Consider the following 22,139-nt stretch of genomic DNA (forward strand, 5'->3'; position numbering starts at 1 on the left):
GCCCCAGGCAACGCTGGGGCGGGCTGCTAGTTAATTACTAAATATAAAAGAGCCAAAAAAGGTAATTTTTATTTAGCTTTTATTGATTTATGTTCCTGTGTTTAATCACATAAACTGATCTGAATTGTGGACTAATATGATTAATAAGGGGGAGACAAACACATAATTTGCTTTTTGAGACGACACAATAAGGTGTTGCTGGTGTAAGATATGTCCCCAATGGTGAAACTACAGTACCTTTTTTACTTAACAGGGGCATGAGGCAAGGCTGTGGGCTCACCCCCTTTTTATTCACACTTTTTTTAAATGGTCTCCTGAAACACTTGGGTAATTCATGTAAAGATTTGGCCTGAGTAACTACTGGGGCAGTTCCAGGCCTCCTTTACGTAGCTGCTTCTGGCAAGGATCCCTAATGAGTTGCAGAAGTTGTTTGATCGGTTCTTAAGGTTTTGATTTAAATCTCACCATTAACCAATCCAAAACTTGCATTATGGTTTATGGCACTAAGAGGGTGAAATCAAGGGCCTATCTATACTACTATTATAAAGTAAGAACTTTTAGGCTTTGAGGCGGGTAAACTCAGGAACCACTGCACCAATCTACACACCCGATACACCGTTGAAATCGTCAGGGTGTGTAGATGGTTATAGGCTACATAAATGTCAAAATAAAACGTTAGTTACAATATTTATATATTTTTTAAAAGTAGTCCCCCCCAAAGTAGCGCCGGCCGCGACGTGCATGCTCATGTCACCACGGGGAGGAGAGGCGTCCGAGGAACGGTGAACATGGCGCGGGGGAGGAGCGGTGACGTGAGGCCAGCGGCGGTGAGAGCAGTGGAGAGGCGGACATGGCGCGGGGGAGGAGCGGCGGCAGACAGGCGGTGAGGAGCAGAGAGGTGAGAAGCGGTAAACTGAGGAGCGGCGGATCAGGTAAGCCTCCGGGGACAATGTCGGGGCAGGCGGGTGTCGGGCCGCGGTGGGGAGCAGAGAGGCAAGGAGCGGTAAACTGAGGAGCGGCGGATCAGGTAAGCCTCCGGGGACAATGTCGGGGCAGGGCGGTGTCGGGCCAGGCGGGGGACGGGGATCGGCTGAGGAAAGTTCACAAGATGCACAGATACTCCTGCTACCATTAGTATGTCGGGCCAGGCGGGGACGAGATGTTGGGATGCACAGATACTCCTGCTACCATTTGGGGTTACTACAACACGCTTTAATAATGAATAGATACATGTGTGTCTTGATGGAGCACAGAGGCGAAAGTCAGAGTCTCTGGGGCATAACAATCACCACCTCATCTGTCTTCCCATTCACTGTCAGAATCTACTTGGTAGTAGACCCCACCACGAAGACAGGTGAACGCACCTTACACTGGGGCAGCCAGGGGTCGGGGCAGGCGGGGGACGGGGCGGGCGGGTGCACGGGCTGCTGGGCAATGTCGGGGCAGGTGGGGGTAGGGGAAACCTGAATGCTCCCGGACAAGGTCGCAACGGGCTGCTAGTTATACAATAATAACAAGATTAAAACTAGTTGCTACATTCCCTTACTTAAGGGTCTTGTTTGGAGTATAATGTAAAGTGAAGCCATCTGAGCACACCAGGTTGGCCGAGTTTGCTAGTAATATAGAGGCACTGTTTATTTTTCATCTAAATTGAGGATGAAGCCAAGAAAAGAACTTGTGACAGTACATATTACCAAATGTCTCTCAATTGCCGCTAGTGTTTCGAGGAAATTACTGTAATATCCAGAAACTTGAGAATGCATTCCTGAGTAGGGTGCTGCCAGTCCTAGCTAGCACTTGAACTTATATTTTGCCATGCGGAACTGGAGAATAATTATATTTCTGATCGTATTAAATTGCGACCTCTAATGCTACTGCTATCAATGTGCAATCAGCAAGAAATACGTTTTAATCAGATGGTCTTACGTGGCTACTTGAAAGTAGACTGCAAGCAATGTTGCAGCGCTGCCCTGCAACAAAACTACAGTGCAGGAATGTGCACAATCAATAAGTTAGTGCGCATACTTGTGCCGCAGTCATGAAAAGTGTTCCTGCGCTGCGACAAGACATCGTTGCAACACTACTCATGACGCCCTTCTTGCGACAGCACGGATGCGCTGTAATCACTGGAGAGTGCTCCATGACGCAAGTAATGACAGATACTTCAGGAATCCTGACGTATCTGCCTGCGCTAAAGTCACGCATTGCTGCATTCTTGTCACAACCATGATGCAACTCCAGCAATGCATGGGGCCAGCCTATCCCTGTGTGACTGCCTTACCCTCAGTGCTGTTCATGAGGGGTGCCTGAATGTCGGCGCTGTTGGAGATCCATCAGTGGTGGTTGCAACCTTCGGTGTCATCATTTGGAAGCTTTGGTGGAGTGTTGGTGTGGAGGGAGTTAAAGAGATGTTCTTCGCTGGCCTTGATCCAGCTGCGAGGGGGTTGGATGATGGTGGTGGCATCCGGTGGGCAAGGTGAAGACGTGATATTACCAATGATGGTCGGTCAAGGAGAGTCCGGTGTTGTGGCTGTAGTTGAAGAACCCGCTGGCGGAGGTGACGTGCTCAACCATGTGTCCTGCTATGTGGCCTGTTGTGGTGACTTGCTGCTTGCGTCTGATGTCCGTGACCCTCCCCATGAGGGGGTGGTGCTCTGGTAACTGGGGTTGTTCAGGTGGATCTTGAGTTCACCGAGTTGGATTGTCGGTGGATGGGAGACCCTGGGGTGCAATGAGGTCTACAATTGTATTGGAGAATGGGGGGCCATTGCCGGGGGGCCTGCACATGAGGGTGCCACAGAGGATGTTCTTGGGCTTGGTCCAGATCTGAAAGTTGACGTGGTCCATGGTCACCCTTGGCACATTAGAGTGCGTTGTCAGTCGGAGTGTGCCTCTGTAGGTGATGGCAATACCTCCTCCTTGACGGCCAAGGTGCTCCTTGTGGGTGGTACTGCAGCGGTCAGTGATGGCGAAGGCGATGTCAGGCAGGGAGGAGAGGTTGGTCCTGACAGGCGAGGTGGCATCCAGGGTTGATGGCGAGGAGGGTGCTGTCATCGTAGCTGTGGAGTGTCCAAGAGAAATGATCCTTGGTGTTGAGCGCGGTCCTGGGCCCGACGGACGCAAACAGCATAGCCTATAAGTTGCCTTTGGCACGGGAAACGACCATTACAACGCAGGCAGTACATCGGTAACAACGCAACTCCAACAACGCGGGTGCCTTAACCTTTGCCTTTGATCAGAACGCATTGTGAGGTCAGTAATGGGGTAATTTAAAGTTTTTTAGGTGTGTATGGGTTTTGGGGTAAAATTTGAAAATAGATTTTTTTTGTGGTAAGATATGATAAATGGGGTGTTTGTTTTGGGGTAAAGTATGGAAAATTGGGTGTTTGTTGGGGTAAATTATGAAAAATTGAGTCTTTGTTAATGTAAAATATGAAAAATGGTGTGTGCATTTGTCTCAAATGTGATTTTCGTGTGTGTTTTGGGGGCTCAAAAACGGAATTCCAGGGTTCATGGTTGGGTTTGTGGTGCAAAGGTTAGTTTTTGGTTGCACTCACTGAAGTGGGAACAGTGGTCTTCATGTCTCCGCTTTGCAACACCCACTCTACTGTTGCGATGTGCCTAGTATTAGTATTTATTGGAGAAGAATGTGTGGTGATGGCATGCGTCGCAACTACGTATGTGCCTTTGGCACACGAGTGGTACGCCAGCTAAGCATGGGTGCACAGCGGCCACCATTGAGAAGTGCGGGGGCAGGACAGCTGTGAGGTGGTAAACGCCGGAAATAACATTGGATAGTGCATGGATGCAGGGATGTGTGTGTGAGCGTGTGTTGTTAAAAATGTATTGAGGGAAGTCCTACCTTGAAGCCGTGTCCTGTGTCTTTGTAGCTCCTGCTCTCCTGGGTCTGCTGCCAGGAAAAGGATGTATGCTGCCAGGCTCCCTCCCCTGAGTCAATCACAACGCTGCAATGCAGTGGTGGGATTGGTAATCGGCAACGGGACAAGTCATGCAGCCAGGGGCCAGAGGGGTGGCCATGTTCTACATACAGGCTGTAATGCAGCCAGCATTGTGAACAGGGAAGTGCGCTTGACTGCTTTGGGCGGCCTGAGTGGGCTGACCAAACAGTCATTGCGCACTTGAGTGGGAATGCCAATCTACCCATGCACTGCCCCGTGTTTGGAGCAGTCCTAGCCACCCTCCCACCCCCTGAGGATACATAGCATGATTACATCAGTTAGTTATCCCTTGTTTTTAACTTTTGATCTGTTTCTTTGGCTTCTCGTAGCCCGCACTTCCCGGTTCCGGTCGCTGCTGCCCCTGTGGCCTAGCACCCCTGTCCTTGCCCATTGCCACCTCCCAGCTGATTGTTTCCTCCCCTCCCCTACTAAATGGTGGATGCTGCATGATTGCGCAGCGAACGTGCGCCTCTGGCGCACATATGGCACGCTTAAGCCAAGCCCGTCGGCGCCCGTCCACGATCCAACTTCGAGCAGCTCCAGGAACCCTGGATCTCAGGCCACCCACTGCTACAGCACATCCACCCTTCACGCACTTAACCCCAGAAAAGTCAGAGACTGCAAACAGGCCTCACCAAACCCGACCCACGGCCAGTTCTCCTGCCTCCTCTGCTGCCAGACCTTAACCACCACCCCAGACTCAAACACAGCCGGCGCCAGCACTGGCGACACCCTAAGATGCATCCTCCTCAATGTGAGCTCCATACACAAACACGCCGTGGAAATTTGAATCCTACTTAACTCACTCTCGCCCGACAATGCCTTCTTCATGGAGACCTGGAACAACTCCTCCTCCGCCCCGACATCAACACCGCCATCCCAGACGAATACAAGATCCAGAGGAAGGACCGCCCCATCCACCCGGGAGAAGGCCTCGCCATCGCCCACAAGAGCAACTCCACACTCCGAGGAACCCTCATCTACAGACCTCCCGGCCACCCTTTGCCACCACCATCCCCGACTTCATCGCACCCCACGCCATAGCCTCAACGAACGACATACTTATGGGAGACCTGAACTACCACCTTGACAACCCCAGCGACCCCAACTCCACCATCCTTCGTGACAACCTCACCAACATCATACTTAAACAACTCGTCACCACACAGACTCACAGAGCAAACAACACCCTCGACCCCATCTTTGCTGCAGGAAACAGCGTTCACTTCAGCCACACAATTCGAACGCCATGGACCGACCATGACTGTGTACACTTTGCCATTGACAAACACAAGGCACCCAAACCAGCCCCACGCACACCACGGAGGAACTCGAGCAATGATACAGATGGGCAACTCGACTCCACCCTCACCCGAAACAAACACACCTGGGCACTCGACACCAACGTCGCAGCCAGAGAACTCCACACTTGGATCTCCAACTGCGCATACAAGGTCACCTTGCTACCCAACCATAAGAAACAGCACCCCAGGAAAGGCACCTGGTTCACCACTGATCTCTAAGAAGCAAGACGCACCTGCAGACACCTGGAGAAGAACTAGAGAAACTCCAAGACACCCAAAATCTACACCACCTATAAGGATGCCATGACAGGACCACCAAGAATGAATGAATGAAATGTGATTTGTCTACGCGCAATTATGCCCAGTGGGCGTCAAGGCGCCTAACTCAAAAACTAGCTGAGGGCAACCAGAAACAAGAGCTCACTGATAGGCTTTAACGAAACACCAAGTTTTCAGAGCTTTCCTGAAAAGATCAAGTGAAGGCTGTAGTTTGATCTCCAGGGGAAGAGTGTTCCAAAGTTGTGGTGCAAGAATGGAGAAGGCCTTGCTCCCCCATCTTGACATCCTAGCGCGTGGGACTACCAGTTGATTAAGCTCTAGCGAGCGAAGACATCTGTTTGGAACATACCTAGAGAGCAAGGAACCCAAGGCATCAGTCGGGCCTGCCCTCAGGGCGCTATAAGTAAGGCAGAGAAGTTTAAACGAAACTCTGAAAGGAATAGGCAGCCAATGGAGATTCTTCCTTGCCAAGGTCGCAGAAGACATCCACGGCAGGGCCAGAACGAAGCGCGCCGCGGCATTTTGCACAACCTGTAGGCGTTAAAGAAGGCCCTTGTTGGCCCCGGCATAGAGTGAGTTACAATAATCCAGCCTTGAGCCAACAAGGGCGATCACAACCTGTTTACGTGCCTGTGGGGAAAGATAGTGAACGATTCTTTTCAGAATCCTGATGACACCCCAACAGGTGGCCACTGTCCTATTCACCTGAAGTTCCATGGAGAGCCGGGTGTCAAAAATGACGCCTAGGTTCCTAGCAGATTGTGTGGGTGTGGGGCAGATGCCTAAAGATGAGGGCCACCACTCACCTGACCACATTCCCTGGTCTTTGCCGAAGACCAAGACCTCCGTTTTGTCACCGTTCAACTTTAATGAGTTGAGAATCATCCAGTCTGCAACAAGTTGCATACAGGACTTAAAGTTGGACGCGGTGACATTCACAGAGTGGGTCAGGGACACCATAATCTGCGTGTCGTCGGCATACGACACTACCTCCATCCCCTGAGATCTTACTAGTCTTGCAAGGGGGGCCACGTAGATATTAAACAGGGTCGGACTCAATGCCGACCCCTGTGGCACCCCACATTGCAATGACTTGACAGGGGAGAGGTGATCCCCAAGCATCACTCGCTGCTCTCGCTGATGTAGAAAGGAGTTCAGGAGACTCAGGGCCGGTCCTGCTACCCCTGCCTCCCTTAACCTAGATGTTAAAGTACCGGGAGACAGGGTATCAAATGCTGCTGTAAGATCCAGCAGAACTAGCACGGTAGTCTGCCCCAGATCGACTTTCCGACGGATGTTATCTGCGACCTTCGTCAAAGCAGACTCCGTGCTGTGCAGCTTTCTAAAGCCATGTTGGGACCCATCCAAGAACCCTGAGGCGTCCAAAAAGTTGGAAAGATGACAATTCAGATGGGCCTCCAACATCTTAGCAGGGGCCGGCAGAAGGGATATAGGCCTAAAGTTCTTCAATAGACCAGGGTCAAGGGTGGGCTTTTTAAGGAGAGGTTTTACAATGGCCCTCTTCCATGCCACCGGGAAAATACCTTGCTCCAAAGCTCCATTCATTATTTTCAACATTGGAGGAAGAATAATATCCCTACAGTCCTTTAGTATTCTCAAAGGAACCGGGTCCAAAGGAGAAGCAGATTTCGTTTTGTCTAATAGGAGATTGAGACCCTCAAAGGAGAGCAAAGGAAATTGGTTCAAGACTTGGGGAGCAGCCGCATCCCAGGATTCCAGATGTTTAACTCGGGAGAGGTCCTCCTCACTAAGAGTGTTCCTCTGTGATTGAAGAGCCAAATAGATGTCATCTATTTTTTTATAGAAGAAATCTGAGATGTTATTACATAGCTCCTGTGAAACAACCACAGGGTCGGGTACCTGGAGTGAGCATAAGGAGTCAACGATCTTAAAAAGCTCTTTAGATGACGTGAGAGAACAGGTTAAGTTGGTAAAATAATCCTGTTTCTCCTTGATGACTCTGTTTTTGTAATCTCGTAACAGGCCCTTATAAACTTCTCGATCTTTAGGATCCCAAGATTTGCGCCAACATCGCTCCTTCCTTCTGCATTTTTGCCTAAGGAGTCTCAGTTCTTCCGTGAACCAGGGGGCTGTCGGCTTATGTCGTGCCACATGTTTGAGTGAGGCGGGTGCTAACTCATCAACTGCTTTGGAGATAGAGTCAGCGAGTTCTAGGGCCGTCTCATCCACCATCCGCTGGGATGTAATATTCGTGCTTCGGATAAAAGGGGCCAGGGCCTCATTCGTAAAATTCCTAAAGCTTCTTTTGAGACATTTCTTGTTAGTCCCCAAATTGCCCTCCGGACAGAGAATGTCCAAGGACAGTGGAACGGCTAAATGATAAGACCAGACTATCGGCAAAGGAACGCCGACTGTTAATCTGGAATCATTAGAAAATATCCCATCAAGGATGTGACCAGCCTTGTGGGTCGGATGGATCACTCTTTGGACAAAGTCACATGCTTCCAAGGGGTTGACTAGGGAGGATGTGTCCTTAGAAGCCAGATCCTCTAGATGGAAATTCGTGTCACCTAGGATGGTAAAATGAGATCTACCAAAATATGGTTCCAAGATTCTAAAAAGCTCAGGGCAGAAATTAGTTCTAGATCCTGGAGGTCTGTATAAAAGAATTACAGTGAAGGAGCTCGAGGGGGCATTCACAATACAGAAGTATAGGGCCTCAAATGGGTCTGAGGGGACCGATAGAGATTTTATAGTGCAGGAGAGTGCGGACTTAAAAAGAATAGCCAGTCCACCTCCTCTGCGTCGCACTCTATCCAGCCTCTGAAAGGCATAACCTTCTGGAATAGCCAAAAGGAGGTCGTGACCAGAAGACTCAGAGGCCCAAGTCTCAGTGACAAAGACCCAGTCAGGTTGTCTAGTACTTACAAAGTCATGGAAGTCTATGTTATGTTTGATCAAGGACCGCGCATTAATTGGAAAGCCCTGCTTAGGTTGAGAAATGGGCAGACCAGAGGGAGGGAGACCAGACTTCCTGGCAGCCTGCGAAGAGAAATTAAAAGAAGTTTTACACGAGGGGCAAACCCGCGCCAGACATAGGACCTCCGGGGGAAGCCGACGGTGGCACAGGAGCACAGGGGGTCTGAGAGACACCAAGTCACGAAACAAATCCTCGCTAGAAGCCGAAGCGGACAAATCAGGCGTCACAGGGTCCAGCCCGTCCTGCAGCCCGTCCTCAGCGCGGACGGGCGCAGACGGGCGTAACTCCGGCGTAACTCCGGCGTCAATCAGGCGTCCCCGCTGCGCGTCTGCATGACTCACTTATGTACACGCCTAGCGTCCTTCTGACAACTAGAGCGTGAAGCCTACCTGCTAGCGCCGAAAAGCGGCACCATGTACTTCCAAGATGGCGCTACCAGGAAGAATTACGCCGGGAAGCGGACCCGCCCAACAGCGGTGTGTTTCCCAAAAGTTAGAGTGCAAGTGAGGGCCAGGCGCAATTAAGAACAGGGGAACATGCAAAGAAAAGCAAATGAAATAAACAAGCATTAGAAATGCAATAGGTCTCGCAGCATTAGAGTTAGTGCTTTTAGAATTGTTTATGGGTTTTTTTGTAAATCTTTAGCATGAGGTTGAGGGTGAGTGAGGGTGAGTGAGGGTGAGGGGTTGAGGGTGAGTGAGGGTGAGGCTGAGGGGTTGAGGGTGAGTGAGGGTGAGTGAGGGGTTGAGGGTGAGGGGTTGAGGGTGAGTGAGGGTGAGGGGTTGAGGGTGGGTGAGGGGTTGAGGGTGAGTGAGGGGTTGAGGGTGAGTGAGGGTGAGTGTGAGTGAGGGTGAGGGTGAGTGAGGGTGGGTGAGTGTGAGGGTGAGTGAGGGTGAGTGAGGGTGAGTGTGGGTGAGTGTGGGTGAGGGTGAGGGATTGAGGGTGAGGGGTTGAGGGTGAGGGGTTGAGGGTGAGTGAGGGTGAGGGGTTGAGGGTGAGTGGGGGTGAGTGAGGGTGAGGGGTTGAGGGTGAGTGAGGGTGAGGGGTTGAGGGTGAGTGAGGATGAGGGGTTGAGGGTGGGTGAGGGTGAGTGAGGGTGAGTGTGAGTGAGGGTGAGTGAGGGTGAGTGAGGGTGAGGGTGAGTGAGGGTGAGGGTGAGGGTGAGTGAGGGTGAGGGTGAGTGAAGGTGGGTGAGGGTGAGGGGTTGAGGGTGATTGAGGGTGAGGCGTTGAGGGTGAGTGAGGGTGAGGCGTTGAGGGTGAGTGAAGGTGAGGGTGAGTGAGGGTGAGGGGTTGAGGGTGAGTGAGGGTGAGGGGTTGAGGGTGAGTGAGGATGAGTGAGAGTGAGGGTGAGTGAGGGGGTGAGTGAGGGTGAGTGAGAGTGAGGGTGAGTGAGAGTGAGGGTGAGTGAGGGTGGGTGAGGGTGAGTGAGGGTGAGGGTGAGTGAGGGTGAGGGTGAGTGAGGGTGAGGGTGAGTGAGAGTGAGGGTGAGGGTGAGTGAGGGTGAGGGTGAGTGAGGGTGAGGGTGAGTGAGGGTGAGGGTGAGTGAGGGTGAGGGTGAGTGAGAGTGAGGGTGAGGGTGAGTGAGGGTGAGGTGTTGAGGGTGAGGTGTTGAGGGTGAGGGTGAGTGAGGGTGAGGGTGAGTGAGGGTGAGTGAGAGTGAGGGTGAGTGAGGGTGAGGGTGAGTGAGGGTGAGGGTGAGTGAGGGTGAGGCGTTGAGGGTGAGGCGTTGAGGGTGAGGCGTTGAGGGTGAGTGAGAGTGAGGGTGAGGGTGAGAGTGAGGGTGTGTGAGAGTGAGGGTGAGTGAGAGTGAGGGTGAGGGTGAGTGAGGGTGAGGCGTTGAGGGTGGGCAGAGAGAGTGAGGGGGCGGATGCATATTGTAGTGTGCTCGCTAGGAGTGGGCAGGATGCCACAATGTAGTCATTGCTAGGTGCGAGTATCAGGGAAGTGGATGAAGGGGCATGAGCTAGAATGTCAATGCAGTGGGGTGTGTGGGTGAGATTGTCCTAAGTGCATGGGTGTTCATGCTAGGAGTGTGTGGGTGTTATGTGGGCGGCAGTGGTTATTTGGGCAGGTGCCAGCAGTATGAGTATACGTTTTGTGGATTTAGTAGCAAGGATATGTGTGGTTGGTAGGTTGCAGGGAGATGAATGCTGGGCGTGAGTGCCGGGGGGGGGGGGGGGCAGAGGGGTCGGTGTTAGTGCTGTGATTGTAGGGTCTGAATGTAGGTGTGCATGTGGCCGACAGTCATGGCTTAGGGTGTCGAAGGGAGAGCGTCAGGCCGCGTGGGAGCCAGGGCTCGCCTCTTCTGGGAAGGGCAGGCAGAAGCACACACTGCTGGTGTCTCTCCAGAGCCGCAGGAGCGGCCCGCCCTGAGCCATCAGACTGGAATCTCCCCCTGGAGCCAGCGGGGCTGGGCTGCTCCCAGGCACGGAAGGAGGTCAGGCACCAGCAGGGCCTGCGAGCCAGCTGCAGAGAGAGACATCTGAGCCAGGGCGGGATGTGAGGCTGAAACCGCAGTAGAAACAGATACACAACGAAAAGGAAGGGAGGGGGCAGAGAGGGAGGATGACACCACACAGGGAAACAAACAATAGCGAGAGAGGGGAAAAAGACCGGGAGAGGAAGCATCTCAGAGGAGAGAGTGACATGCGATGAGGGGGACAGTGGCTTCCCATGAAGAGAAACGCATATAGAACAGAGAGAAAGTGACAGAGATGAAGGGAATGGGAAAAATGCCCAGCAGGGGCCTATTTAAAAGTATTCTCTCAGGGATAAAAGAAAGCCGATGAGGAAGGGGGGTGTTTGGATTGAAGGAGCGATAGGAGGGGAGGAAGGATTCAAGAGTGAAAAATGCGACACGGAGGGAAGGGGAGGGGGCGGAGCGGGGAGGGGGCGGAGAGGGGAGAGGTGCGACACGGAAGAGAGGGGAGGGGGGAGGAGAAATGAGCAAGGATATGTGTGGTTGGTAGGTTGCAGGGAGATGAATGCTGGGCGTGAGTGCCGGGGGGGGGGGGGGGGGCAGAGGGGTCGGTGTTAGTGCTGTGATTGTAGGGTCTGAATGTAGGTGTGCATGTGGCCGACAGTCATGGCTTAGGGTGTCGAAGGGAGAGCGTCAGGCCGCGTGGGAGCCAGGGCTCGCCTCTTCTGGGAAGGGCAGGCAGAAGCACACACTGCTGGTGTGGCCCGCCCTGAGCCATCAGACTGGAATCTCCCCCTGGAGCCAGCGGGGCTGGGCTGCTCCCAGGCACGGAAGGAGGTCAGGCACCAGCAGGGCCTGCGAGCCAGCTGCAGAGAGAGACATCTGAGCCAGGGCGGGATGTGAGGCTGAAACCGCAGTAGAAACAGATACACAACGAAAAGGAAGGGAGGGGGCAGAGAGGGAGGATGACACCACACAGGGAAACAAACAATAGCGAGAGAGGGGAAAAAGACCGGGAGAGGAAGCATCTCAGAGGAGAGAGTGACATGCGATGAGGGGGACAGTGGCTTCCCATGAAGAGAAACGCATATACAACAGAGAGAAAGTGACAGAGATGAAGGGAATGGGAACAAGAGGATAAACTAGGCTCGGGGTCAGGCGGGGGAGGGCGGGTTTGGAATGACGAGCTCGCGAGGCGGTGTTGGCGGGGAGGGGGGGGAGCGGGGGAGAGGGTGTGTGTGAAACGAGACGGAGGGGAGAGAGGGGAGGGGGAGGAGAAAGAGAAATGCGACACTGCGGGAGGGGGCGGAGCGGGGGGGAGGGTGTGTGTGTGTTGTTAGGAGACGGACGTGCACGCGCCCGTGACTTTTAAGGTCAATGCGCATGCGCATAAGCTTAATGCGCATGCGCATTGACCTTAAAACTCACGGGCACTGCAAGGAATCGCCACGATTCCTTGCAGTGCAGATAAAGTGTGGATAACTCGCAATAGTCTCGCTTTGCTCGATGCGCATGCGCATCGACAACAGGCGAGACCTAAAAACGAGGTAAGTTTAAAATCGAGCAGCAGCTCAGGTCCTGAAGCGCACAGAGCGCATGCACAGGTCGAATAACAGCTAACAAGGGGGAGCCAACAATTTTCCTGACTTATGTACACGCCTAGCGTCCTTCTGACGACTAGAGCGTGAAGCCTACCTGCTAGCGCCGAAAAGCGGCACCATGTACTTCCAAGATGGCGCTACCAGGAAGAATTACGCCGGGAAGCGGACCCGCCCAACAGCGGTGTGTTTCCCAAAAGTTAGAGTGCAAGTGAGGGCCAGGCGCAATTAAGAACAGGGGAAAATGCAAAGAAAAGCAAATGAAATAAAAAACGAGGTAAGTTTAAAATCGAGCAGCAGCTCAGGTCCTGAAGCGCACAGAGCACATGCACAGGTCGAATAACAGCTAACAAGGGGGAGCCAACAATTTTCCTGACTTATGTACACGCTTAGCGTCCTTCTGACGACTAGAGCGTGAAGCCTACCTGCTAGCGCCGAAAAGCGGCACCATGTACTTCCAAGATGGCGCTACCAGGAAGAATTACGCCGGGAAGCGGACCCGCCCAACAGCGGTGTGTTTCCCAAAAGTTAGAGTGCAAGTGAGGGCCAGGCGCAATTAAGAACAGGGGAAAATGCAAAGAAAAGCAAATGAAATAAAAAACGAGGTAAGTTTAAAATCGAGCAGCAGCTCAGGTCCTGAAGCGCACAGAGCACATGCACAGGTCGAATAACAGCTAACAAGGGGGAGCCAACAATTTTCATGACTTATGTACACGCCTAGCGTCCTTCTGACGACTAGAGCGTGAAGCCTACCTGCTAGCGCCGAAAAGCGGCACCATGTACTTCCAAGATGGCGCTACCAGGAAGAATTACGCCGGGAAGCGGACCCGCCCAACAGCGGTGTGTTTCTCAAAAGTTAGAGTGCAAGTGAGGGCCAGGCGCAATTAAGAACAGGGGAAAATGCAAAGAAAAGCAAATGAAATAAAAAACGAGGTAAGTTTAAAATCGAGCAGCAGCTCAGGTCCTGAAGCGCACAGAGCGCATGCACAGGTCGAATAACAGCTAACAAGAGGGACTTCATCCACAATAAAATCCTCGACAACTCCACCAACTCCAAGCAACTCTTCAGTGTCATTCATGAATTCAACAACCCACGCAGTGATGCCACATACATTACCCCATCCCAAGACCTCTCGATAAGCGTGGAACCTACTTCCTCCTTAAGATGAAAAAACTCTACGACAACTTCGCAGAACATCCAGCAGACGCCACCCACCCCCCAGAGACACCAGTCAGACCACCATCTCCACCTGGATGCCGGTCACAGCCGAGGACACCGCCTCAACCATGAAAGGCATCCACTCAGGGACCTCCAGCGACCCCTGCCCTCCTCACATCTACCACAGAGCTGCTGCCGCCATCGCACATGAACTACAACGCACCATCAACACCACCTTCAAAACAGGCACCTACCTAGATGACTGGAAGCGTACAGAAGTCAGGACCCTGGTCAAAAAGCCCACAGCTGATCGGACTGACATCAAGAACTTCCGGCCCTTCCTGCTCCTCCCCTTCCCAGCCAAAGTTGCAGAGTAAACAGTCAACAGGGAACTGACACGATTCATTGAAGACAACGCCATCCTCGACCCATCCCAATCCGGATTGCGATGCAACCACAGTAACGAGGCCGCCCTACTTGCGGTCACAGACGACATCTGCTGCATCCTAGACCAAGGCCACTCCGGAGCCCTCATCCTACTTGACCTTTCAGCAGCCTTCGACACCGTCTACCAATGCACACTAGTCGCCAGACTACATGTTGCCGCCATACAAGGAACAGCCCTAGACTTGATCTGATCATTCCTCACCAGAGAAGCCAAAGGATCAGATTGCCACCCTTCCTCTCTGAACCCACGTAAATCACCAGCGGAGTCCCACTGGGTCATCTCTGAGCCAAACGCTCTTTTAACATCTACATGGCCCCCTAGCTTTCATCGTCCGACAACACGGCCTCATCATCATATTCTAAGCTAATGACACCCAGCTCATCCTCTTCCTCACCAAAGACCCCACCACCGCCAGCCTCACCTTCCAGAAAGGAATGCACAATGTCGCAGTCTGGATGACCAACAGCTGCCTGAAGCTCAACGCCGAGAAGACAGAAATACTCGTCCTTTGAACCACCCCTTCAGCATGGGACAACACCTGGTGGCCGCTGCCCTTGGAAGCCCATCTACCCCTTCAGGCCACACCAAAAAGCTCTGCATCGTACTCGACTCATCCCTCACCACGAACCGACAGGTCTACACCATTACCTTCAGCTGCTTCAACACCCTCCGCATCCTCTGCAAGACCTACAAATGGATCCCCCCCAGAGTCAAGGAAGACAGTCACCCATGCACTCATCACCAGCAGACTGGACTATGGAAACGCAATCTATACCAGCATTTACAAGTCCCTATTCCGTAAACTCCAGACATTAGAGAACACTACCGCCAGACTAGTTCTCCGCATCCCCCGGACGAACACATCAGCCAACACCTACGTAGACTCCACTGGCTCTCCATGGAGTAAAGAGTCACCTTCAAAATCCTCACTCACACCTACAAATGCCTATACAACAACATAACCAAATACCTCAACGACAGAATCAGCTTTCAAGTACACAAAAGAAACATCCGATCTTCCAAACCTGCACTAGCCAAAACCCTGCGCATCCACAGAGCCAAAGCAGGCGGAGGTTCCTTCTCCCACATTGCATCCAAGACCTAGAACGAGCTTCCTGCTGATATCAGAGGTGCCCCCTCCCTAAACACTTTCCGGAAGACCCTCAAGACCTGACTCTTCGGCTAACATATCTGCGCCCCCCTCAGTGCCTTAAGACCCTCCCGGGTGTATAGCGCGCTTTCAATTCCCCTGATTGATTGATTGTGTGAGTTATCATCATGTGATGATTGTTCCTCTTCTGCACTACTTGAGGTGGTGGGGCAAAGCTCTTCCACCATAGTGGATAGAGACGCTACTGGGGTTGCATCATCTCTGTGTGGTAGGAATGAGCGACTCACCCCCGGCCCTCCTGCGCTATGTGTCCGAACTTCTCCTTACCTGGACATTGACAGAGTGGCGCAATCCACTGCACTCTCCCAAAATCTGTGACTCATCCAGCAGGAGCCTAAGCCATTTGTGATTTCACTGTGCTGGGTATAGCAGTCACTGCATAGTCCGCTGGTGGATCTCCTGATGAAGTTGATGCAGCAGGGCTTCCTTAGGCCTGTAGTTGCAGCGCTCAGACCACACAAGTTTGGCGTAGCACAGGGGCCTCACCCTCCACAGCATATGGCTAGCCCAAAATCATCTGGCCTGTGATGCAGGTAGACGGCACCCACTGTTGGTAATCCCCTCCGTGCACCCCGGTGTATTGGTGGATTGTAGTCTGCAATGCGGACCTCACTAGGTTGGTGCGCAGGAGCGCCTCTTCCATTAACTGATCCATGGTGCGCAAGGCGGACTTCTCACACAGTTCAGCAACGTGTCTCCATGCAACCTGCCAGACTTCACCACCAGGTACGGCTGATCGTCGTGCATCAATGTCTACAACCACAGCTTATTGACTCCACAGCTCCTCCACATCCCACTCCAGGCTCCAGACGCAGGTCCAGCGGGGCATCCAGGCTCCAGAGCAGGTCCAGTGAATATTCATTTTATCTCCACTGAGGGGTGTTTCAACTTTCATTGCCTGAAAGTAGAATTAAAGGTTAGATTATGTGGGGTGGCGCAGGCTGCGAGGGCTCCATATCACCTCTTGAGGAGTTCAGTGGTCTCCTTTATCTACTCCCCTGGTGTGAGGCTTGCAGCCGTATAAGAGTGACATTATATCTACCCACCATAGATTAAATTTAACCAGGTTTAGTCTTAAGTTGGTTCATTTGATGGCGGCGTACCCATTGAGAACAGAGAAAGGTTGGTCTGTCCAATGCACAATACACTTTGTTTTCTTTTGTACTTTTACTGCCCAATTAGTGAGTGATTTATAAGACGATGTCTTAAATTTTGGGCAAAGTAGGCAGGCCTTGCTGTTTCTTCAATCTGTTTCCAATGAGCTAATAGCCCCCCCATCCATTGTACATTTTGTTTCAGCAGCTGTGAACATTAGGAAGCATCTGCCTGATCTTTATGCCAGGACTATATCTAGCTGATGAAGTCTATCATGTTTTCATTGATATGTTATTGACGCCTAAGCGTTAGTCATTCATTGTGGATTTCTGTCTGTATTTCCTTTTAACTGTATGTCTTTTCACTGTATTGTCGACCTGCCCTGGATTTAGCTGTAGGTGAGGGTAGCGCCTGGTATCCACTACCACTTAAATGGTAGATCATTAGATAGGTTTTTGGTTTTAGGTTTAGATAGCCTGGGCTCCTATCTTCATACTTTTATGTTTAGCTATTTGGTGTGTGTATCGAGACTTGTGATTTTGTTTTCAATTTTAATGTCAATATGTGAACTGTGTGGTTTTAATTGTTCACTCTGTTTTAAATTCATAGTTAATACATTAACTATGCTATTTTTACTGTGCACGTTTATGGTATTCCATGTGGAATCTGAAAAAAGGATAAAGAATGAATGTATAAAGTTATTTCGACAAAAACAATCTAAGCTTATTCACGAAACATGTCAGAAATATATCTCCATTGACTGGCATCTAAGTTTGTAGCACATGTCCAACTGTTTTAAAAATGCACTTAGAATTTCAGGCCTACTGCTGGGAAGCTCCAGCAGCCTCGTTTTCTATAGGGTAGATCAGGATTTCCAAGTTGTGAATTTCAGTTAACTCAAAAGGGAAAAGATTGTAACGTGCATAAATATAACCGTCTCTCAACTTGACTTGATACCTGTTTTTTTCTCCATAAATAATATGATTGATCCAAGAGAAAGCAATTCTTTAACACTTCTGACAGTTTTGATGGGTGTCCCCCCGAAAACGGATTTACCCTTTTCACTTGACAGGAGTACATTTCCTGCAGTATCAATGATGGGAACATGCCTGCCAAAAGTTTTTACATTCTCCCAAACTCGTATATTACCTTTAAGCAAGTATATTCAGAAGTGTAAATGTGCATATTTTTGACCACTAAAAGGCAACTTGTTTCAATCCAAAATTCAGTATAGAAACATAATTGCTTTGTGGATAAGGCCCACTGTTTTCCAGAAACAAAAATACAATGAAGAGAGCCACAAGTGTAAAAGAATATGCTAATACAAGGCAAGCAGCATGGCTCAGGCTATGTGTTCTTGCACCCTTAATTAGCCCTTGTATTGCAAAGGGATTTTTGAGTCCCTGCCCAAACTACTAAATATTTCGGATTTCAAGATTCATGGATTATTAGATCTGTAAGGGTGTTAATAAGCTGCATGTCTTTTTAATACCTAAGCATGCTTCAAAAACATCTAAAATGTCTAAATTATATACTTTGTGATATATTGGAATTACTGCAGAAAAACAACTCGTTGTATAAATTAAACTATTGTAGCAAAAAAGAAAAATACTACAGATTAACACATATCTCAATTACAAAATTCCCCTTTGCTGCCGGAAGGAGTAAATCAATTCTGAAACTCACATACAGTCCCAGCATTCTGTGAAATATTTATGTATCGTTTTCATACGTTGTCACTCACTCAAGCACTCATAGTTTAAAATAGTATATGGTATTTATTTTACGTTGTTTCTTACACATTGTAATATTATTCTTCGTAAAATCCAGCCATTGGAGTATACATGATCAGAGTATTAGAAACCCAATGAATATAATAATAATGGCGCCAGTCACACATTTGCATGCAAAGTGCCATTCCCTTTGAATGAGCTTTTACACACCTGGGCATGCGTACAGCGGTTACCCAGAAGCAATTCAGCAAAAATTCGGAGTGGGATGGCCAAATGCCATGATCTGCTTTCTACCTTGTAGACAATGTAATTTATGACAGGTATCAAAGTAACCACAACATTGTGGAGGAAAACGTCTGAGAGGGGGATTGTGTAACTAGAATGTTTATAACCATCAAAGTGGAAGGCCAAGGTGTGTATCACATTCCAATGAATGAATTAAACTACACTTGTTAAGTGTACTTCTATCTAGGAACAGGGTGTCTTAATTGCATTATTCTAGTTAGTTTTTCCCCCGTTATCATTATTAGGACATTAGGTAGAGTTGTGTAGACGGGAAGGCGTACTGCGATGGTAGGTAGGGGGAGGGGGCAAGAAACACCCTGGAGAGGTTTACAAGTGGGAAGCTGTGAGCACCCTTGAGATGCGGAGCTGGGGTCGTAGACCTGGAAGTTAATAGCAGCGCTGGTCACTCAGGAAACATAGAGGTTTGAGGCTGGGATGGAGAGAATTTCTTTGTGGCAGTGGAAGTCAGTGGGAGGGGAAATGTGCCACTTTACTTTCCTCATTAATTTTTACCCTTTTTCCTTTGCATGGCAACATTTGAAATCCTCAGTCATTTTATTTTGACTCTGAGGCTGTGTACCTTATTTCCATATGGAATGTGTATTGTAATGTGTGAATGCTAAATATAGATTATTAATGGAATGCAGTATAGTAATTAAATCATATATGTTAGATTTGAGACAAGAGCCGGCTTTTGCACATCTCTGTGCAGTAGTTGGACAAAAACTGCGTACTCTTTTATAATAAGGACATACTATCGCAGGCATTAAGATTCTAAGGCACTCTTAAATACCCGACTTTCCATGAACTGGAGTTATCGAAATATATTCTGCCTGAGAAGTAAAAGAGACAATTCTGAACTGTTTTTATGGTGTGGATGTTAAATATGGCAATATCTATCAAAGCTGTAAATATTTCCTTTTCAATGTGGTATATCTTCTAATGCAACTGGGCAAACTTAACTGTCTCCTCTTTCTTTACTATCATTTTTCTTTAAATGGGGTTCTTACACATGTACATGTTCATTTAACTACACCACCAGGTGCAAAACAAGCAGTACCTTTACTAATTAGGAATTGTTTTGGGAAAACAAACATTTTGGCTTCTTATATTTGCATTGATATGAACAACATTTAAAAGACAAACTGTGATTTTTGCAGTAAACAGAACAGAATCAAACAGTTTCTGCTCCCTGCTCCTCACTACTAGAATAATTGAGACATTAAATATACAATCACATCTGTTGTTTTTGTTAATAATTGATGTGCTTTTTTGCAGAGTACACCTCTTTATTTACTGTGCCAATGTTTCTTTAATACAACAACAAAATATGCAGGCAAAACATACTTCTTTTGTGTTAAAATACTACCCTTATTTCTTGAGGAACAGAACAGATATAGCTTTCTTTTTGCCCCCTTCTACAGTGTCTTTTTTGCCATTTATTCTTCCTCTTGACAAGGACACATTTCGCTTGAATTCTCTCCCTTGTTTCTTGTTTGTTGAGGTTACTAAAGGTCACCGGCCTTCCATTGGTCCATGACAGGTTTCCATTAACATCAGCTTCCCTCAAACCTGAAATGGAAAATATAGAATATATTACTCAATCACTATCGATATTACTAAATCAGAAAAACTGTTCTGTTCATAAAACTCTGTAGAGATCTACATTATACAAGTGCATTATTGTTTTGCATACATGCAAGATTCTTTAGGGGACTGGCTCACTGGTGAGCCAATGGAGATGTGCTAACGAAACTACATCCAAGTGTTTATAATCAGGACGTTGAAGTCACCAACGTGTTTGGCAACCGCATAGAATGATAATCATAAGGCATATATCCGAGTGTCATTACACAGTCATCGAACTGCTTGTAATATCCTCATTACATACATGTGGGGCATTTTATAAGTTATCATATACGATCCTTCAAATAAGTTATATGTAAAAATGCAATTTTCCAATCTGCACATGCCTACTTTGTTACAAGAGCTTTAAAAAATATAAAGGGTACAGTAGTTTAGTAAGGGTGCCATCAGCTTTAAACAAGGAAAAAAAAATCCTTGCCCCTGTTAATTAGTAAAAGACAAACCATAATACAAACCATAATACGGGGGAGTGGCCCCCTTCAATCACTATTCCCTGGTGCGATTACACCTAATGCAAGTCACGTGTCTACAGAGATGCATTAGACATTAAGAAGAAGTTGGTCTTTAGTTTTTAGAAAACTGCAGCTATCAATCTATGTTTACATACTAAGCATAAAATGAACATTTTCAGACAAAAGTTGTTGTGTCAAAACATGCTTGTAGGGGACAATCCCAGCTGCTCCACGAGTCTGCAGTAGAAATTTCCATACAGACAGTGAAAACATTTACTGGAATTTTCTTTCTTGATAGATACATTATTATTCTAGATGAACCCATGCTGGGAGTATCGGGAAGAGAATGGAGAAAAGAGAGTATTGGGCAGAGGGTGGTGTGATGGTCTGTAACGCTGATATCACCAATAACCTGCACCACATTCTTACAAGTGAATAGTAACGTGTCCTCATATAAAAAGTGTTTTCTGATTTCATAAAACATTAGAAAATATGTGATTTGTCTTTAAAGAAAAAATACATCGGCCTATGCAATATAAAATGTCAGTTATGTTGCAAGAACTGAATGCTTTTGTTGCCGCACAAAGTCCAAAGCTTTCAAATGGAAGGTTTACATTTTCGATCACCCACGCCCCAAAAAAAGACAAAACGAAATGTCAAAACTGCACACACCTACTACATTTGTATACGTTGTAAAAAAGCATTCACTTGCAAATGATCACCATCTTAGGACATCCACTACTGCTAAATGTGCCGGTGTTGAGCAGATTTCCTCAATGCAGACCCCTTTAAAAACATACTGGAAATTTTAAGAACATTGATCAGAAAGGACAATGTGCATTTTTCACTCTGCAGAGCAGGACACTAATAGGTAGATTCATCAATGTCCCGATTTGCGAGTCCTTAATAGCAATTATTAAGGAATCGCTATTAAGGACTTGCAAATCGGGATTCATGTAGAAATCGCTAAATAAATTGCGATTCCTACAGCCTCCTTATTTGCGATTAGCAAATTGCTAATCGCAAATAAGGAATAACTCCCCATTCATTACTAAGGCCCATAGGAATGAATGGGGAGTTATTCCTTATTTGCGATTAGCAATTTGCTAATCGCAAATAAGGATGCGATTTCAAGGGTGCCAGGGGTGTCCAAAGGACACCCAGTAGCACCCCTGAAATGTAATCTACATTTTTGTTGCGCACACACATATCCAAAGGACATGTGTGTGTGTAACATGCAACTTAGAAAAATGCATTTAAAAGCATTTTTCTAGGTTTTCGCTATTTACCACGAGGTTTGACCTCGCGGTAAATAGCGGCCCGAAATTGCGATTTCGCAATTTAAAAATGGTTAATGAATTGCATTTAAGGAATCTCAAATAGAGATTCCTTAAATGCAATTCCTCGTAATTTAGCGATTTCGCAATTACCGATTTTTGCATTTGGGATGAGGAATCCCAAATGCAAAAATTGCGCTCGCAAAGGGCCAGATTCTCAGAATCTGGCCCTTTGCGAACCCATTTTTCAATGATGAATCTGTCTGTAAGTGCACATTTTGGTGACTGTACATTTTCATACCTAGGTTCTAAAATTTGGTAACTACTTTAGTAGAATGTTAAGTGTTGC

The 22,139-nt window shown here is 48.4% G+C and overlaps 1 protein-coding gene across 1 annotated transcript in view; it reads right to left on the reverse strand.

Annotated features, from left to right (window-relative positions):
• Nucleotides 1-18,157: 18,157 nt before the first annotated feature.
• The window catches only part of LOC147747319 (FRAS1-related extracellular matrix protein 1-like), a 1,022,199-nt gene continuing 1,018,217 nt past the window's right edge, over nucleotides 18,158-22,139 (reverse strand). Inside the window, exon 34 of the mRNA XM_086953165.1 lies at nucleotides 18,158-19,986. Coding sequence (XP_086809291.1) covers nucleotides 19,772-19,986 — 215 coding nt within the window. The 3' untranslated portion in view covers nucleotides 18,158-19,771. The remainder of the gene's footprint in view (nucleotides 19,987-22,139) is intronic.

The sequence above is a fragment of the Lissotriton vulgaris genome, chromosome 1_1 (genome assembly GCF_964263255.1).
Source record: "Lissotriton vulgaris chromosome 1_1, aLisVul1.2, whole genome shotgun sequence".
NCBI lineage: Eukaryota > Metazoa > Chordata > Amphibia > Caudata > Salamandridae > Lissotriton > Lissotriton vulgaris.